This window comes from Protopterus annectens, chromosome 1.part1 (assembly GCF_019279795.1).
Source record: "Protopterus annectens isolate FY-2018-M chromosome 1.part1, PAN1.0, whole genome shotgun sequence".
Classification (NCBI taxonomy): domain Eukaryota; kingdom Metazoa; phylum Chordata; order Ceratodontiformes; family Protopteridae; genus Protopterus; species Protopterus annectens.
In genome coordinates, this window is record NC_056726.1 from 1,472,862,731 (window position 1) to 1,472,882,034 (window position 19,304).

At 41.9% G+C, this 19,304-nt stretch overlaps 1 protein-coding gene across 1 annotated transcript in view; it reads right to left on the reverse strand.

Annotated features, from left to right (window-relative positions):
* Window positions 1-19,304, reverse strand: part of LCK (LCK proto-oncogene, Src family tyrosine kinase) — a 1,055,366-nt gene that overhangs the window by 475,822 nt on the left and 560,240 nt on the right. Inside the window, exon 6 of the mRNA XM_044082478.1 lies at window positions 9,241-9,344. Within this exon, the coding sequence (XP_043938413.1) occupies window positions 9,241-9,344 (104 nt within the window). The remainder of the gene's footprint in view (window positions 1-9,240; window positions 9,345-19,304) is intronic.

Sequence of the window (19,304 nt, forward strand, 5' to 3'; positions counted from 1 at the left end):
GGCTGCTTTGCAATTAGTATAGTTGGAACTTTCTTTTCAGCTAAGAACATCTCTTTTGGTGGTTTTTGCTCTTCATAAGCTAGGTAAAACTAAAGAAAGTCCGTGAAAAAAGTTCAAGCCTCAAAGTTGGTGAGACTTTGATTTTGGAGAATGTCCCTGGTTTTGTCTCATAAAACAAATGTAGCAGCTGACAGAGGCCCTGAGAAATAAACATAAGTGGAACACCTCCCCCCTTAACCACTGGCCTGCCCCTATTAGAATTACAATAAATCAAAAACACACAATCGACTTTGTCATATTGCAACTGGATAATTTTTCCATAACTAAAAAGACATACTTCTTTATTCACACATGCACACGCACACAGATCACACACACAGATGCACACACAAATACACACACATTCTGCACACTTAGTATATAGAGCAACAGATTTTGCATCAATAAATATGACTGAAAAGGAAGAACTATGACAAAAACAAAATCACTGACTTATTATTCACTCAGGTCATTATTAATTCAAAATGTGTTCCACTGCCACTGTTTTAACATGATATATATTATTTCCTGTCAGATCAATGAAACCTCACCCTATGCTATATGAAATCTACAAGTGCTTCTTTGAGAAATAAATTAAAACAAATAAATTAATAAAATAAAAATGAACTAAAATAAAATAAAAAAATAAATAAATCAGTTATCTACTTGATTCTTGATCTATGATGTTGAGAATTATGCGGGGGGTTGCAGTGGGTTGAGCATTGTATTTTGATAGTCGTAAAGTAAGAAGATGCATTCTGGTGTGGCACTTATTCATAGGTTCATAGGTAGGTACTAGGCTATCAGCCCGAGGGCATAAGTAAGCCTACCCAAATGTGCCTTGGCTCTTGCCACACATGTAGATTAAATTCCTGCCCTTTCTATTGAGCAGAGCCATAGACGTGATTCCAGGATTGAATTTCCTATCACCCATCCACTCATCAAGGTTTTCTTGAAGAGTGCTAATGATGAGCTTTGTTAAGGGCAGATCTTGCCTCTTAAACCTAGTTGATTTCTTTGAAACAGTTAGCAAAGCCATAGATGAGGGCAAGGTAGTCCACACAGCCTACCTGGACCTCGCAAAAGCCTTCGACACAATACCCCACTCGGGCATCATAAATAAGCTTACCAGCTTAAATATCAACCCCTATATCACAAGATGGGTTGCAAACTGGCTCAGAGATAGAACCCACATGGACAGAATCACAGGTGCCATGTCCGAATCCAAACCAGTTACAAGTGGCATCCCACAGGGCTCAGTTCTGGGACCTCTCTTGTTCGGTATATACTTCTCTGAGGTTCAGGCTAACACGGGGGATTATGGCTGACAAAGTTCACAGATGACTGCAAACTGGGGGCCATAATCGAATCTCCAGCTGACACAAGCATCCTCCAAAAGGGTCTCACAGAGACGGATGCTTGGTGCCAGAACCACGGCCTCAAGCTAAATGCTAAAAAGTGCATAGTCATCCCCTTTGGGAAAAACAAGGTGCCCACAAAATACCACATAGGTGGTAATCCATTAAGTACCGAAGAAGTAATTAGAGATTTGGGGACCAACGTAGATAGTAATCTCTCCTTTGATAATCACGTTGCCAAAGTGGTTAGAAAGACCTTCTATATAGCCCACCTTATCAAGAAAGGGTTCGCATCTAGATCAAGAGAGGTCATTGTGCCCCTCTACTCATCACTCATCAGGCCCATAATTGAATACAATGCCCCTTTTGGGATGTACCTTACCCGACACCTGCAGCAAATGGAGAGACCCCAAAAGTACCTCACCAAGAGGATCATGGGCTACAAACAGATGTCCTATGCAGCTTGACTAAAGAAACTCCAGCTCTACTCAGTTGCTTACCGCCTACTCAGAGCCGATCTATGCCTGACGTACAAAGCCATGTCAAACCCAGAATTAATGCACATGCTCTACCTCAAAAAATCCAAGTCCCTTAGAGCTACACACTCCAGGGAACTAAACCTCAGCACAAAAATAAATAGGACCTGCTGGAGGGACAGATTAATTTCCCAGAGGCTCCCCTCACTCTGGAATAGAATCCCAATTCATGTTAGACATAGCCCCTCGCTGACCCTCTTCAAGCGAAATTTGGACGCGTGGATGGGAAATCGCAAATTCACCCCTGGGATTTCTCCTGTGTTCCTGCTAGACAGAGGCACAGTAAACTAATCTTAAAAGGGTACCTTCTGTGACCTACTTTACAGAGGCACAGTAGGATAATCTAATAGGGAGGCGGAAGCCAAATACATTCTGGCTAGGCTTATAAATGCCCTAGGGCAGATAGCCTAGTATCTACCTATGAACCTATGAACCTATGAGCTCTGCTTGATGTAGATGGGAATTTTGTTCCAGAGCATTGGAAGTCTCTGGGTCAAGAATCTATCCCTCCAGCATGTCCTATTTATTGTTGTAGTGAGGTTTAGGTCCCTAGAGCATGTAGCTCGGGGAGACTGGGATTTTTTTAAGTGGAGCATGTCCATCAATTCTGGGTTCTGGGTTTGACATAGCTTTTTATGTCAGACAGAGATCTCCTCAGAGTAAGCGGTATGTGACCAAGTGGAGTTGGAGTTTCTTGAGCCAGTCGGCATAGGACAACTATTTGAGGCCGGCAATCCTCATGTTGAGGTACTTTTGGGGCCTCTCCAGTTGTTGCAGGTGTCTTGTGAGGTACATCTCAAATGGGGCATTGTACTCGATGAGGAGTCTGATAAGTGAAGAGTAGAGGGGGATAATGACTTATTTTTTTTCTAGATGTAAACCCTTTTGTGATTAGGTGGGCCATGTAGAAAGATTTTCTGACCACTGTGGCTATGTGATTGTCAAAGGAGAGGTTACTATCCGCTTGGGTCCCAAGGTCTCTTATCACACTTTCTGTGTTAAGTGGACTTCCCCCTATTTGGTAATTCATGGGTGCCGTGTTTTTACCAAAAGGGATGACAATGCTTTGGCACCAGGTATCTGTCTCGGTGAGGCCCTTTTGCAGGATCTCTACGTCAGTAGAGGAATCGATTATGGCACCCAGTTTGCAGTCATCTGCAAACTTGGTTAGCCATAGATTCTCAGTTTTTGCTTGCACTTTGGAGAAGTATATACTGAACTGGAGAGGTCCCAAGACTGAATCCTGGGGCACTCCACTTGTCATTGGTTTGGAGTTGGATCTGGAGTCTGCGACTCTCATCGTGGGTTCTGTCCACGAGCCAGTTGGCCACCCATCTTGTGATGTAAGGGTTTATGTTAAGGTTGGTGAATTTATCTATGATTCCTGAAAGGGAGATAGTATCAAAGGCTTTAGCAAAGTCCAGGCAGGCTGTGTGAAACACCTTGCCTTTGTCTATAGCCTTGGTAACTGTTTCAAAGAGGTCTACCAGGTTTAGGAGACATGATCCACCCTTTACAAATACAAATTGGGTAGCATCCAAAGTTTGGAGGTTATCAATGTCTTTTATGAGTTCCATGATAATACACTCCATGTCCTTGCAGACCAGGCTTGTCAGACTAATAGGTTGATAGTTCCCTGGATCTGTGTTGGCTCCCCCTTTATGGAGTGGGATAACCATTGCTGTGCGCCATTCAGTGGGCACATAGCCTGTGGTGAGGCTGTGATTGAACATAGGGTTTAGGTGGGGGGCTAGTTCATTTTGGAGCTCATGTAAGACGCAGCCTGGGATGTTGTCCAGTCCCACGGACGCTGTGTTTTTGGCTTTAGAGAGTTCCATTTTTACCTGTGTGTTTGTAATTAATGGTGCTCTACAATCATATGGTAAAGTTATAGGCCCTTTGGGGGGTGAGAGGGGAGTAAAGTTAGCACTGACCTATCTGCCAAGATGTTGGCAATATCAGTTGGCTCTGTATATTTTGTGCCATTCTGCTGTAGCTCAGTGCAGATCTGGGTGTTACCATGGAGATTCTTGACATAGCTAAAGAATGCCTTGTGGTTATCTTTGGAATCCGTGGCAATTTTTTTCTCAAAATTCACTTTGGAGGATTTTATGAGGGATCTTAGCTTCTTACTGAGGCCAGTCAGTGAGTTTTTCCATTTGTGGGTTTTTGCTCTCTTTTGCAACAGTTTCTTCCTTCTGTTGTAGAGTTTGTTAATAGCAGGGGACCACCAGATTGGCTTCCTTTTTCTGGAGGATAGCGTCTTGGTTTTGTTAGGGATAGCATGACCCATGCACTCATGCAGGTGCTTGTAGAGTGCTTTAGTATAGGATTCAGCAATTGTGACTGTATTATCCATCTGCAGGGGTGTCGCGAAGATAGCCACATCTGTTTTGAGTGGCATGAAGTTCGCTTTGGAAACATTTTTTACTATGGTTTCCTTGTGTGGGGGTGGGATCGGGATGTGGATATCCAGAGTGATTAGTTTATGGTCTGATCTATCCAGCGAGGAGTTGATCTCGGGCATTGAGCACCAGTTATCCATGTTGGTAATGACCTGGTCCAGAATGTTGTTGCCCCTGGTGGGGGTGTTAACAAGTTGATCCATGGCATTAGAGTTTATAAATTCCAGGAATCATTGAGCAAGGGGAATAGTACAAGAGTAGTTTTCCCAATTGATGCTCGGGTAATTGAAATCGCCCATTATTAGGGTATTTGGGTGAACTCTCATTTTTTCCAATGCCCCAAGGAATGAGGAGTGAGGGTCCTGGGTCATGATGGGGGATCTATAACTAGATACAATTGGAATGCATTTTTGCCCAGGGTCAGTTGCACTTGAATGATCTCAGAGGCATTGTGTTGTGCAACTAGCCTGGAGGTGTGGGTATCCTTGATGAACATGGACAAATTTCCGCGCTTAGTGTTCCGGTTTGGGTTTTGTGTCCGAAATGTGTTTTATGAATTATAGCCTGGTAGTGCTGGGGTGCTCTCATGAGCCTTGAACCAGATCTCAGTCACTGCACAGATATCGATGTTCTCCATTTTGAGGAATGCCTTGAGAGAGTGCATTTTGAGGTTTAGACTCCTAGCATTCAGCAGCATTGCCCTCAGTTTTTTGTCACTTGTAGTTCTTAAGGTGGTGGGTTTGTCTTTTGAGCTTTGCCTAAAAAAGGCACTAAGGGGGTGGCAAGAGCCTTGGCCAATATCCGGAATCCCAGGGGTGACAGGTGCAGGCCATCTTTGGCAAAGCATTGTGGCCTGTCAAGCATATCATCCCAGGCAGACAGATACTGGTTTACCTTTGAATTACACCAGAAGCTTAGCCAATTGTTGAAGTTAATCATTTTATTCTTGTACTGTGGTATCATTCTTGGTGAAGGCAGGATGCTACTCATGGCTAGGGTCATACCTGCCTGGGCTACAAGATTGGAGAGCTCTTCCATGTCTCTTTTCATGTAGTCCAGGGAGGTACATCTCAGGTCATTCACACCAACATGTACAAGGACAGAGTCATATTTGTACTTGCTTTGTAGTGACCTGAGTGCATGCATTATGTGGCAGATTCTGGCACCCGACAAGCAGTTGACAGTAACCTTCTCTTTATCCAGCCTGGTGAATGGGATGTCAGTGTGCTTGACTATAGAGTCACCTATGACTAGTGTGTTGGGTATGATGTTTTGCCTTATGGGCTGTGGTTATGTGGCACACCGAGTTTGTGGGCTATATGTTGTTTGGGATGCGTTGGTGGAAGGAGGCTGCTTGTGTGTCTGCTTGGGAGGTCTCTGTTGCCTAGGCAGATTTAGAGTTTTACTCAGAACCTCCATGTATGTCTTGGTGTTTCTATGTGTGGGTATTGGAGGTGTTGGTTTAGCAGGTCTATGTGACATGGGTGGGGTGCTGTGAGATTTTACGTTCTCCTTTTGACTGTCTGTTCCAGTCTTGGTTGGAGAGATCTTTTCCTCTAGATTGGCTGCATACATGCATCTCTCGAAGGTATTAGTGTTTGGTGGTAGGAGGAGAGGGTTGTCTGTGTACATGAGGCAGTTGTAACATTCCTCAAGATACCCAGGTTCATTAGGTAGACTGGAGAGTACACCGGGAGCTGTCCCTTGGACATGCCTGAATAATCAGTAAATACTGTTCTCTTTTGTTAGGTGGGTAAGTAGTAAAGGTTGTTTTCTTTTTGTCAAGTAGGGAAGTATATAGACTGTTCCCTCCTGGCAAGTGAGGGGGTTGAGTGCTGGGGGTTATTTAGTGCTACAGCAGATATGGAACAAGTGCTGGGCTAGAAGATGTGGGTCTAAGTGCTTAGGCTTAGTTATAAGGGAAAAATTGAAGAGCAGACTTTGTGGAGCCAGGGATAGTTAACCCTACCTAACCAGCATTGCGCATTTTGCAAAACCGCGCAAATGCGTTTTTTATAACAGAAAGATGAAAGGGATAGAAATTAGCCCAAAATGACCAATAAACTACAAATTCTGAGCTGAAAATCACTCCTCCAGGGACAGATATGCTGCTCAAAGCTCCCCACTCTCACTGGTGAACAGAGAAACTTCCTTCTATCCAAGTAAGGTATGGGCAACACAGAAACTACAATATAGCCCTAGATTCAGCAAACTCTGAAAACTGGATTCTACTAGCTTCAGAAAGGCGTGAAACAAGTGTAGATATAGTTTTTTTTTTTTCAAGAAGTTAAGGCAAATACAACAAAATAAGCACTTAAATCACAGTAAAACGGCTATCGCACTTGAGTGTGTAGCCTACAACAGTTAAAAGAGTTTAAATGCTCACAGAAATTATTTTAAAAGTGCAAACAGTAAGTACAATAAACAGCTGAGATAGGCTTTTTAGTATCAAATAAATACTAGAAACCGAGTGTTTAGGCGGAATTAGCAATAACTAGCAAGAAACAAGCCAAAAAAGTACTTAATCAATCCAAAGTCTCTCTTTTCTCCTTCTCCTGCTGTAGGACTCTGCAGGATACCTAGGCAGGATCTTCCTGAGCTGATACAAGTGCAAAAAATGCGCAAATGCATTTTTTATAACAGAAAGATGAAAGGGATAGAAATTAGCCCAAAATGGCCAATAAACTACAAATTCTGAGCTGAAAACCATTCCTCCAGGGACAGATAGGCTGCTCAAAGCTCTCCACTACAGACGGATGAAGGGGATGTTTGTGATTAAATTACTTTGTATACAGAGAAAGGACTGCACTGTGTATAAAAGTAACAAGTCGTCTGTTACTTTGTTTTCACCTTTCATTACAAACATCAGCACTGTACACAGTAAGTGTCTGTCACAGTCTGGGCAGGCTGTGCATGATAGTCAGTGATCATAGACACAGTCATGCAGTAATTAGCATTGCCGTCTTACAGCACTTAATTATCTGGTTTGAGTTTTTGGCTGTGATTCCTTCTCTGTGTAGAGTCTGTATGTATTGCTTGTGTTTAGGTAGGTTTTGTCCAAGTGCTATGGTTTCCTTCCAAATACCCTAAACTGTATGTCTGCCTGTGGCAATTTGTAATTTTACTTTCATTCCAGTCTAACACCAGAGGAACATACAGAAGGTTGCTTTCTTTTTTGGAGGTTTAGGGAGGCAGTAAAACAGTTCAGCAAAGCACATTGTTATGATCTGTATTATCTACTCCTTACTAACCATTTAAAAAATTAAGTATCTTCCATAACAATTTATCACAAATCCTAGTTTGTAATCCCAATATAGACCTTACGAAAATAGAGCAAACCTTGTTTCTACTCAGCGATATCAGTTCATCAGATTGCATTCACCAGCTGTTCTATCATCTCCCTGAATTGTTGATGATCATTGATTAAAACCTGGAAGATCAAATAGATAGCTCACTGAAATTGATCTAACTTACCCAAGGACTGAGGATCAGTAACCTTAGTGTTAGACACATTAGTTAAGGGAGGAATGGACCATTGCACTACAGAGGATATGTGCGGCGGTTTCCTCCCCATGTAAAAAGAGTCATGAGCAGATTGCCTTTTCTGTCCAGACAATTTCCACTCTGCATCAGATACATGTTCTGTTTGGCCTATTTATTATTATTATTATTTTTTTTATACTAGTTGTTTTCATAGGATCATAGAATCATAGCAGGTTACTAGGCTAATGGCCCTAGGGCCCTTATAAGCCTAGCTAAGAGTTTATCCTCAAAAAAGAAACCTCAGTCACCACCTGTCGCCCCTGACAATGAGGGACACAGGTAGAACCCCTGGGGTGAATTTCTGGTTTCCCATCCACTCATCAAGGTTGTGCTTGAAGAGGGTCAGCGAGGTGTTCTGTTTGATGTGTATGGGAAGTCTATTGAACAGACGGGGCACCCAATGAGAGATAAACATGTTTCTCCAGCAGGTTTTGTTAATATCACATATTAGGTTCAGGCCTTTTGAGCAGGTAGCACATAAGGAGTTACACTTATGGATATAGAGCATCTCTAGTAGGGCAGGGTCTAAGATTGCCTTGTAAGCGAGGCACAGATCACCCCTGAACAATCTGTATGATACCGAGTAGCGTGATAGTGATTTGAGGCTGTCTGCATAGGACAGGTGTTGGAGGCTATGGATTCTCTTTGTGAGGTATTTCAGTGGCCTTTCCAGTTGGTGCAGATGTTTGGAGAGGTACATCCCAAATAGGGTGTTATACTCAATTACTGGTCTAATGAGGGAGGAGTATAGAGAGGTATTAACTTCCTTTTTTCTGGATGCAGTCCCTTTACTTACGAGATGAACCAAGTAAGAGGCTTTTCTGACCACTGCAGATACATGATGGTCGAACATGAGGTTGTTATCAACCTGAGTGCCCAGGTTTCTCACCACAGGTTGTGTGCTTAGGGGATTGCCATTGATGTGGTAATCAGTAGGGGTCATGTTTTTGCCGAATGGTAAGATGATACATTTTTTCGCATTTTGCTTGAGGCCATGCCTTTGACACCAGTCTTGTTATAAATATAGTTATATACTTTTACCAGTACATTTTAAGTATGTAAAAATGAAATGATCATGTCATTCACTGTAGGATGAAAAACCAAACATGCAACTCATGAACAATTTTCAGCATGAGGAACCCCCTCCCCAAAAAAAATAAACTCACCTTAAAAGCATCTGTACACACCTCAAACTGATATAATTAAAGCTGAGTTTGTCAAACTTTGGATTACATCAGTTTTAAACTGGTTGCCCATTTGGTCTTCTGGGCACAACAGAAATGGCTTTTAAAAAGTCAGATGTTGCTACTGCACATAAAATGTACATGGCTGCCCCATAAAGGGTTTCGGTTGAATTACCTTTTGTGGTTTCACTCTCCCTGATAATAAAAGAGCCAAGTGTGTTCCCAGGTGCAAGGAGATTTCTTTCTGCATCCTTTCTGCTCATGCCTTTGAAGAACCATCTAGGAAGAGAATAAAAACAACAGTGTTCAACAGTAATGCATTTATGCCCTCACAACCTTAATTCTAGAAGAAGTCATCTACCTTCATCAATAACTTAACACTGTCACACTCGTAGAACTCCTAGCCAATGGTTTAGATAGTGATATAATCACTCATATATACTGGGGATCGATGTCTGTGTGAAACATTAATATACATCATAATATGAAGAAAGACAAGGGTGGATAGAGCTGTCATGCGTCTGTGGTTGTTACTCTGATTTATCATTGAATTATATTTCATTACTTACAAACAGAACACAACAGATGTAAGAAGCACTCCATTTTATTTAATCATAAAGTATAGGTCAAATTAGGTAAATTAGTTCTTGCCTGAGTATGTATTTATGTATGTGTATGTGTATGTATGTATGTATGTATGTATGCATGTATGTATGTAAGTATGTATGTATGTAGGTATGTAGGTATGTATGTAGGTAGGTATGTATGTAGGTAGATAGGTATGTAGGTAGGTATGTATGTATGTATGCATGTATGTATGTAGGTATGTATGTAGGTATGTATGTATGTATGCATGTATGTATGTAGGTATGTATGTAGGTATGTATGTATGTATGTATGTAGGTATGTATGTATATATGTATGTAGGTATGTATGTAAGTATGTATGTATGTAGGTATGTATGTATGTATGTAGGTATGTATGCATGTATATATGTAGGTATGTAAGTATGTATGCATGTATGTATGTATGTAGGTATGTATGTATGTTTGCATGTATGTATGTATGTAGGTATGTATGTAGGTATGTATGTATGTATGCATGTATGTATGTAGGTATGTATGTATGTAGGTATGTATGTATATATGTACGTAGGTATGTATATATGTATGTATGTATGTAGGTAGGTATGTATGCATGTATGTATGTATGCATGTATATATGTATGTATGTATGTATGTAGGTATGTATGTAGGTATGTATGTATGTATGTATTTATGCATGTATGTAGGTATGTATGTAGGTATGTAGGTATGTATGTAGGTGTGTATATATGTAGGTATGTATGTATGTTATTAACAATAGTGTAACTTAAATTATTTGTCTGTAATACAGATGTTGTGTTTGAGAACATATAGGATTTGATACATTTTCTGCATTTGTTTCTATTTGTTCATAGTTTTTGCACCGAAATCAAACTTTCAAAAAGGACTGTCCTTATGTGCCTTTTCAGGAAAGGTTTGCACAGTATGTTTTTACTGACAGGAGATGTGTACTAAAATGGGGAAGGCTCAGCTACATTTCATTAATAAGTCCAACACGACCATAAATGCCCTAAATCTCTTCAAAGCTATAAATCTGGAACTTTAGTTTGTTGTTTTCAATATAAGGCAGGCACAATTGTGCACTTGTAGTAGCCCACTGCATCAGATGACTTTTTTATCCCTTGTACAATGTTTGGATTAAAATGCGAAGTCATCATGATCAGACATAAGGCCTGTATTCCTGGGACATTGCTAAAAGGCCATAGGAAATTTTACTCTCACATCGCATGTGATACCTCTATACTGCCCTCATTTGTGAATGTCCCTTTGGTTCTTCTACACTGGCACCAGAATGCTTGTTTACCAGTCATCTAGGATACATTTCTCTCTCCATACTGTTATGATTACCCTCTGGAGACATTTCCTCCATAAGTCACCCAACATCTTGATCATATCTGCTGTGACTTCATCTGAGCTGCTGCTTTCCCTGACTTCATTTTCCTTAGTGCTGTTCTTACTTCTTCTATGGGGGGCTCCTCCTCTACTTTTGTTGTAGGCTGTGTCTGAGCCAATACAATCTGAGGGGGCTCCTCCTCTTCTTTCCTTGTAGGCCATGTCTGAGGCAGTACAATCTGAGGGGGCTCCTCCTCTACATTTGTTGTAGGCCGTGTCTGAGACAGTACAATCTGAGGGGGTTCCTCCTCTTCTTTCGTTGAAGGCCGTGTCTGAGACAGTACAATCTGAGGGGGCTCCTCCTCTTCTTTCGTTGTAGGCCGTGTCTGAGTCAATACAATCTGAGGGGGCTCCTCCTCTACTTTCGCTGTAGGCCATGTCAGAGGCAGTACAATCTGAGGAGGCTCCTCCTCTACTTTCATTGTAGGCCATGTCTGAGGCAGTACAATCTGAGGGGGCTCCTCCTCTTCTTTGTTTGTAGGCTGTGTCTGAGGCATTACAATCTGAGGGGGCTCCTCCTCTTCTTTCGTTGTAGGCCATGTCTGAGGCAGTACAATCTGAGGGGGCTCCTTCTCTACATTTGTTGTAGACCGTGTCTGAGACAGTACAATCTGAGGGGGCTCCTCCTCTACTTTCATTGTAGGCTGTGTCTGAGGCAGTGCAATCTGAGGGGCTCCTCCTCTTCTATCTTCGTAGGCTGTGTCTGAGGCAGTACAATCTGAGGGGGTTCCTCCTGTACTTTCATTGTAGGCCGTGTCTGAGGCAGTGCAATCTGATGGGGGCTTCTTTTCTTCTTTCGTTGTAGGCTGTGTCTGAGGCATTACAATCTGAAGGGGCTCCTCCTCTACTTTCGCTGTAGGCTGTGTCTGAGGCAGTACAATCTGAGGGGGCTCCTCCTCTTCTTTCATTGTAGGCTGTGTCTGAGGCAGTAAAATCCCTCTTTTTCCTTAGTGCTGTTCTTACTTCTTCTATGGGGAGCTCCTCCTCTTCTTTTTTTGTAGGCCGTGTCAGAGGCAGTACAATCTGAGGAGGCTCCTCCTCTTCTTTCATTGTACGTCATGTCTGAGGCAGTACAATCTGAAGGGGCTCCTCCTCTACTTTCGTTGTAGGCCATGTTTGAGGCAGTACAATCTGAGCAGGCTCCTCCTCTACTTTTGTTGTAGGCCGTGTCTGAGGCAGTACTATCTGAGAGGGCTCCTCCTCTTCTTTCTTTGTAGGCTGTGTCTGAGGCAGTACAATCTGAGGGGGCTCCTCCTCTACTTTCATTGTAGGCCATGTCTGAGGCAGTGCAATCTGAGGGGGCTCCTCCTCTACTTTCACTGTAGGCCATGTCTGAGGCAGTACAATCTGAGGGGGCTCCTCCTCTTCTTTCATTGTAGGCCGTGTCTGAGGCAGTACAATCTGAGTGGCGTCCTCCTCTACTTTTGCTGTAGGCCGTGTCTGAGGCAGTACAATCTGAGGGGGCTCCTCCTCTTCTTTCATTGTAGGCCATGTCTGAGGCAGTACAATCTGACGGGGCTCCTCCTCTACTTTCATTGTAGGCCATGTCTGAGGCAGTACAATCTGAGGGGGCTCCTCCTCTTCTTTCATTGTAGGCCATGTCTGAGGCAGTACAATCTGAGGGGGCTCCTCCTCTACTTTCATTGTAGGCCATGTCTGAGGCAGTACAATCTGAGGGGGCTCCTCCACTACTTTCATTGTAGGCCTTGTCTGAGGCAGTACAATCTGAAGGGGGCTCCTCCTCTTCTTGCATTTTAGGCCAGGTATGAGGCAGTACAATCCCTCTTTTTCCTTAGTGCTATTCTTACTTCTTCTATGGGGGTCTACTCCTCTTCTTTCATTGTAGGCTGTGTCTGAGGCAGTACAATCTGAGGGGGCTTCTCCTCATCTTTTGTTGTAGGCCATGTCTGAGGCAGTACAATCTGAGGGGGCTCCTCCTCTTCTTTCATTGTAGGGAGTGTCTGAGGCAGTACAATCTGACTGGGCTCCTCCTCTACTTTCGTTGTAGGCCGTGTCTGAGGCAGTACAATCTGAGGGGGCTACTCCTCTTCTTTCATTGTAGGCTGTGTCTGAGGCAGTACAATCCGAGAGGGCTCCTCCTCTTCTTTTATTGTAGGCCGTGTCTGAGGCAGTACAATCTGAGGGGGCTCCTCCTCTACTTTCGTTGTAGGTCATGTCTGAGGCAGTACAGTCTTAGTGAGGTTTCCTTCATTCACTACTTCTTCCATTTGCTGAGGTTTCTTTCATTCAGTACTCCTTCCATCTGCTGAGGTTTCCTTCATTCAGTAGTCCTTCCATCTGCCTTGCCTTTGATATCCTGTGAACTGGTGAGCAGGTTGATGCTGCCATCCTTTATGAAAGATGTTTGACTATCTTCTTTATCTTTCTGTCTTTGTCTTACATCCAGCTAGAGTGTTTTTGTTCCATCTATTGAGACACTTTCCAGAAACTGGCGGAGTACCTCTGCTGCCTTGTTCTTTGCTATTGCAACTGCTATCTCATCTTCTTTTCTAGCCAACCAGTATTTCTTCTTAGCCTGGTCCAGCCTTTCTATCTTCCCACTTTTAACTGCACTCTTTGATCAAAAAATCCAGTACACCTATAAAATAAACCAGTAAATAAAAAATGAGTTGCTACCAGAAGAACATCACAGAAATACTTTACAAGAGTAAAAACATTGAAATCTTTTATTCCTGTACATAACAGGGAACTTCATCTGAATGCAAACAGATAAACAACTGAATCTTAAAAATGCATGACTACGCTATTAAGAAGACAGACAATATGTGAATGTCCTCTGTAGGCACACTACTAATTGTGCTAATTAAAAAAAATGTGTTTACAGTTTTGAAGAAAGTGGATATCTTTAATAATGGGGGAGGGGTGAATAGGGAACCCATTTGCAAGGTAAGGAGTTACATGTGAAGCTTCTGTTGAATGATAACAATCCCACCCAGGTATTACCAACATGATATCTATTAGTTGTTGATTAAATTTAAAAAAAGCGAGATTGTTAGATGCTTGTTGTGGTAGAAGTTAATTATAGATTTTTTAAAAAAAAAGTTTTAGAAACACTTTTTATAATGTGATCAACAATGCATTTCAAGAGTCAGTTTTAAAGTATAACACAGATTTTTTGCTTTTAGTATAAGATTTTAAGCAGTGCAAGATGGTGTTCATTGTTTTAAATCATTTGATTGCTTAGCATGAACTGTAGAAATTATTTATGACTTGGATAGAAGATGTGACTTTTTAAAGTGCTATTGATTTATCTGTCTGCCATCAGATGAAGTTTCGTGACATGTACAGGAATGAAAGCGCTCAGTGTTTTACTTTTGTAAAGTAATTCTGTGACATTTTTCTAGTGGCAATGCCTTTTTACTTCTTTCTTTTGATGTCTTCTTGGACTTCTGAATTCTATCACCAGCTTTCCTTATGTGCCTTACTTCCATAAGTGTCTTGGCCACATACCCATTTTGTATTCCTCATACATTTATTTATTTGCAGTTTGTTAACTGGGGAAGTCCACTGGGCCGAGATGAGCCCTTTTTCAATGGAGGCCCGGGGAGAAAAGATCCATGTACATACATACAGAACAAAAATCAATAGGAATCAATACAGAAATAATACAAAATATTACACAACTTAAAATTAATAAAAGCATGTCGATGTAGTGATAGTAGTAGGAAAAGGATTTGTGTTTTATGCTATAATAATAGATGCTGAACCAACATGAGATGATAAGTACTCTGTTTTGTATGGAATGCAAATGCCTACATTATCTAAGGTATAAAAGGGAGTAAGTAATTGTAAAAGAGAGATGAAGGAGGAAAAAAAGTGTGGATAGTGTTAGCTAGAATTTTGAAAGAGAGAGGTTGAAGGAAGTGGGAGTAATTTGGGTGGAAGTTAGAGGGGTGACAGCAGGAGCATTCCCAAGTAGAAGAGAGATAGGACTGAAGCAAAGTGTTAAATGCGGGAGGTTCTGGGTAGTTCAGATATGAGGAAATGAGTTCCATATTCATGCTAGGGAAAATGACAACAGAAGTTGCCCAGGAGTATGTAAGGGCTTGTAGATGTCAAGATTCTTCAGATTATTAGACCCGAGTAATCGATGGGTGAGATGCATATTAAGGATGGAGGAGAGGGAGGGGCATTGAGATGGCTTGAAAATGAGTTTATGGGCAGTAGAGCTGAATGTAAAAGAGACAGTTTGGGAGCTCCAGCCAGTTCAAGGAGTGTAAGGCATCACTGAAGGGAGAGGAGGATTTGGAGTTGGTAGCAAACTCGGAGAATTTATTGTAATAAGATGCTAGTTTAGCCTTAAGGGTGGCTTGTAGATTGGTATGCAGAGAGGCCTTATACATGAGAGAGAAGGAGGTAAGTGGTAGAGAGGGTAAGCTTAGTTGAAGAGGTAAGGTTGTGATTATGACGATAAAGTATTCTGAGCTTCTGGTGAGTTTTCTTGATGTTAGTTTGAAGGTGAGTGTCAAACTTTAGTTGTTCATCAATAGGGATACCTAGAAGCTTAGCAATGGGGACTATTTCAATAGGAGTCATGTTTTGGCTTACTATAGACAAGGAGTTCTTGTTTATTTTGGTGTTTTTAGATGGGGTAAAGATCATGATTTTGGTTTTAGCTGCATTGAGAGCTACGTGATTGTTTAGCATCATGTCTCAATACTGTTAAAGGCAACCTGTGTTACATGCATAACTTTAAGGAGAAATTCAGAAGAGTAGATGATGGTAGAGCCGTCTGCATATTGGACACGTTTAGCATTTGGGATACAATGAGAAAAGTCATTAATGAAGATGTTAAATAGTAAAGGACCCAGGATAGAACCTTGGGGATGCCTGTCAGAGTGTCAAGGTAGGAACAGGTACAAATTTTCCACTTGACGGCCTGTTGCCTATTTGAGAGGTAACTGGAAAACCAATTGATGGAAGAGGAGGGATGATCAAGATGAGAAAGCCTGGACAAAAGTAGGCTATGGGAAATGGTATTAAAGGGCTTAGATAGGTCTAGGAGAAGGGTAGATACAATATTGCCCAAGTCGCGAGCGTGGTAAGAATTTTAGAGATAGGTGAGAGAATGGCTATGGGGCGGAAATTGGAGATGTCAGTGATGTTGCTTCTTTTGTGTAAGGGATTGATAAAGGCTTTTTTCCAGAGGAGGGGTACATAGGATTCTTGGGCGGAATGATTATTAGAATACAGATGGGGAGAGCTATGCTATCAGCAACTAACTTGAGGGAATAGGATGGTACGTTGTCAGGGGCATTAGTGCATGGTTTTAATTTTTGGAGGAGTTTTTTATAGTGTTAACAGGAATGAGTTTAAGGGTGAATGGAGGGGGGGTGGCTGGCCTTGCTGGCAAAAGGAGAAGATGCAGGTTAGAGATGTGGAAGGATTTAATGAGTTGTTAGGGAAAGGTGGTATGGTTGGCTATTGAGTCTATAATGGAGTCAAATTTGGTGGCTATGATATGATCTGGAGAGCTAGGGTCGGAGCAAGGGTTGTTTTTTCTGTTGGTACAAAGGAGGGCAGAGATACTACTACAACATTTCTTGGGGGTTGGAACTGTGATTATTTTGAAGCTTAGAGTAGTAATATTTTGAAATCAGAAGTGATTTGTTTTTTAACTGTATTACAAAATTGTTTGTATTCGGTAAGGGAGTTAGGTGTTTAGTATTTTTGGGAGGGTTTCCATGATTTATCATGGGTATGCATGAGGGTTGTTGATTCTTTGGAAAGCCAGGGTGCAGTTTTGGATTTCACTCTTTTAGTTCTAGGAGGAGTGAAGCTGTTTAGTAGGTTAATGAATGAAGTATTAAAGTAAGTAACAGCTTTGTCAAGAGGAAGAGTTTTCAGAGGGTTCCTATTCATCTGCTTCAAGCAGTCAAAGAAGGATTGAGGGTTAAAGTTTGTGAGGGTACAGGTTAAGATATAATTATGTTGTAGGTGTAGGGGGGAAGGTGAGTGATGTACGATGGTGGGAAGGTGATCTCTAAGGGAATCAGACAAGGTGCCACTATCAGAGATATTGTTGGGATGGGAAACTAATACCCAGTCCAGAATACTGTCTGAAGAGTTATCTTTGTTAGATATGGTAGGAGAGTTAATTAGTTGAGAGAAATTGTATAGGTTTATTTTCTGGGAGGCAGTGGCTGAGTGAATAGAAGTCCAGTTAATATTAACGTCTCCTAAGATAATTGTTTCATTACTTATATTAGATGAGAACCAAGAGAGAATATCTTCAAGAATGGGATGTTGTTTCCAGGTGGAATATATATGGCAGCTATGACTATATTTTTATGGTTGTTGATTTTTAGGACGGCCAAGGTAATTTTGGCTGTAGTGAATTTAGGTATAGGATTGGTTTAAGGTTCACTGTTAGAGAGGAGGAAAAAAGTATGTCTACTCCACCTCCTTTCTTTTGACGTCTGTTGTTTCTTACGATTCTATAGTTGGGGGGGGTGATTTCAGTGTCTTTCAGGTGTGGTTTGAGACACGTTTTAGAGATTGATGGAGAGACTAGTGGAGAGAGGGTGAAGGCGTTGGGATTGCGTTTATGTTCTGGTTGACAGAAGTTCCAAGGTTAGGGTTTTTGTCTCCAGAAAGGAGGGTAGAGGTTAGTTCAAGAAGGAAGGATACAAGTTCTTTAGAATCCCCAGAGCTGGGGTAGAGCTACTGCCATTCTTCTTCAACTCTACTTATTTCCTCTTCTTCCTCAAGTGTCAGAGCCCTGAGTAATTCCTTGAACTGTTGTGCTTTCTCTTCAGTCAGCTTCAAGGTCTACAGCCTAGTCTCTGTAGACCTTAGGGAATTCTCTGACCACTGTTTGCACCTGATTGTGGCAACCGGTGGTTTATACTGTGGGTTGACAGTTTTACCAAGATGACTTTGCAATTGCTGATTGTACCCCAGTTCCTTTTCCTTAGCAGGAGGAAGTCTATCGGAGTTGCATGCATATTGATCACTCGTGTATGTAATGTTGTGACTGTCTTACTTTCTGAACCATGTGCTGGCTACTATCAAGCCATTTGCCAGACAGAAATACAGAATGGCCTCTCCTTCATTATGTTTTTGCACCCATGTAGATTCAGGCAGTCCTCATATCCTGTTCGGTCAGTCTTGATATGTATATTCAGGCCATCCATTATTAATACCAACTCATGTTACCCTGATTTATCTAGTAGGTCCTGCAGCTGCTGTTTCAAATGCATTCTTTTTTTCACTGTCACATCCCTGCTGTGGGGCATAGGCTGTGATTATGAATATGACCCTATCCTTACACTGGAGTCTTATTGCCATGACTCTGTCACGAATTCTGATGACATCCCTCACTGCTTTCTGAAGCCTCTCCCTCACCACAATTCCCACACCATTTCTAGCCTGCCCTCTTCCTGAGTAGTAGACTCTGGACTCCAAGCCAAGCAGCTTTGCTGCACTGGTCTTCCATCATGTCTCCTGGATACATGGGATATCCAACCTCTTTCTTACTATCATGTCATCCACTTTCAAACACCATCATGTCAGGGAACAGTGATCACTAGTTCATGTTTGGCAAGTTGATTGGTTTTACATCCATGTTAGGCAAATGGACACAGGTAGGCTAGTAATTGGGTTTATAGACACATGGCTACTGTGCTTTATGGTGGGCACACACTGGCAATATGGGCACATACACCCCTCCTACCATCAGCATGGATCTCTGGTGTAAATCAGGTCCTCACCCCACTTATCACAGGCAATGCCCATGTCCATTTTTTGACATTAGTCAACATGACTAAATCACCTACGGCCAAGTTTTACACCACTGAGTAGCTACAATGCACTGTCTGTTTATCTTGTCTAGAGGACATTATACAACACTGCTGATGCCCAAAGCAGTTGGTCTTTACAAATCTTAACCCAATAGGCACTGTGCTGCTGCCCCTAACTCCATTATTGGGTGAGTTTGAGGTGGAAGAACACAACATGTTTCTGAGAGGAACTCCACAGAGATACAGGGGTAACATGCAAAATCCACAAAGACAGTGTCCAAAGGTCATAATCAAACCTTATACATGAGAGGCAAAGACCGTAACCATTATGGCAACTGTGTCATAAGTAATAGGGAGACTCTCTGACACCATTCTATACAATGTTTTACTAATGAGCTGCTTGAAAGGACATTCTTCATTCTACAGAACAAGTCTTATCTCCATTTTACACCACTTGTGTGTAGTAAGGACCTAGGGGT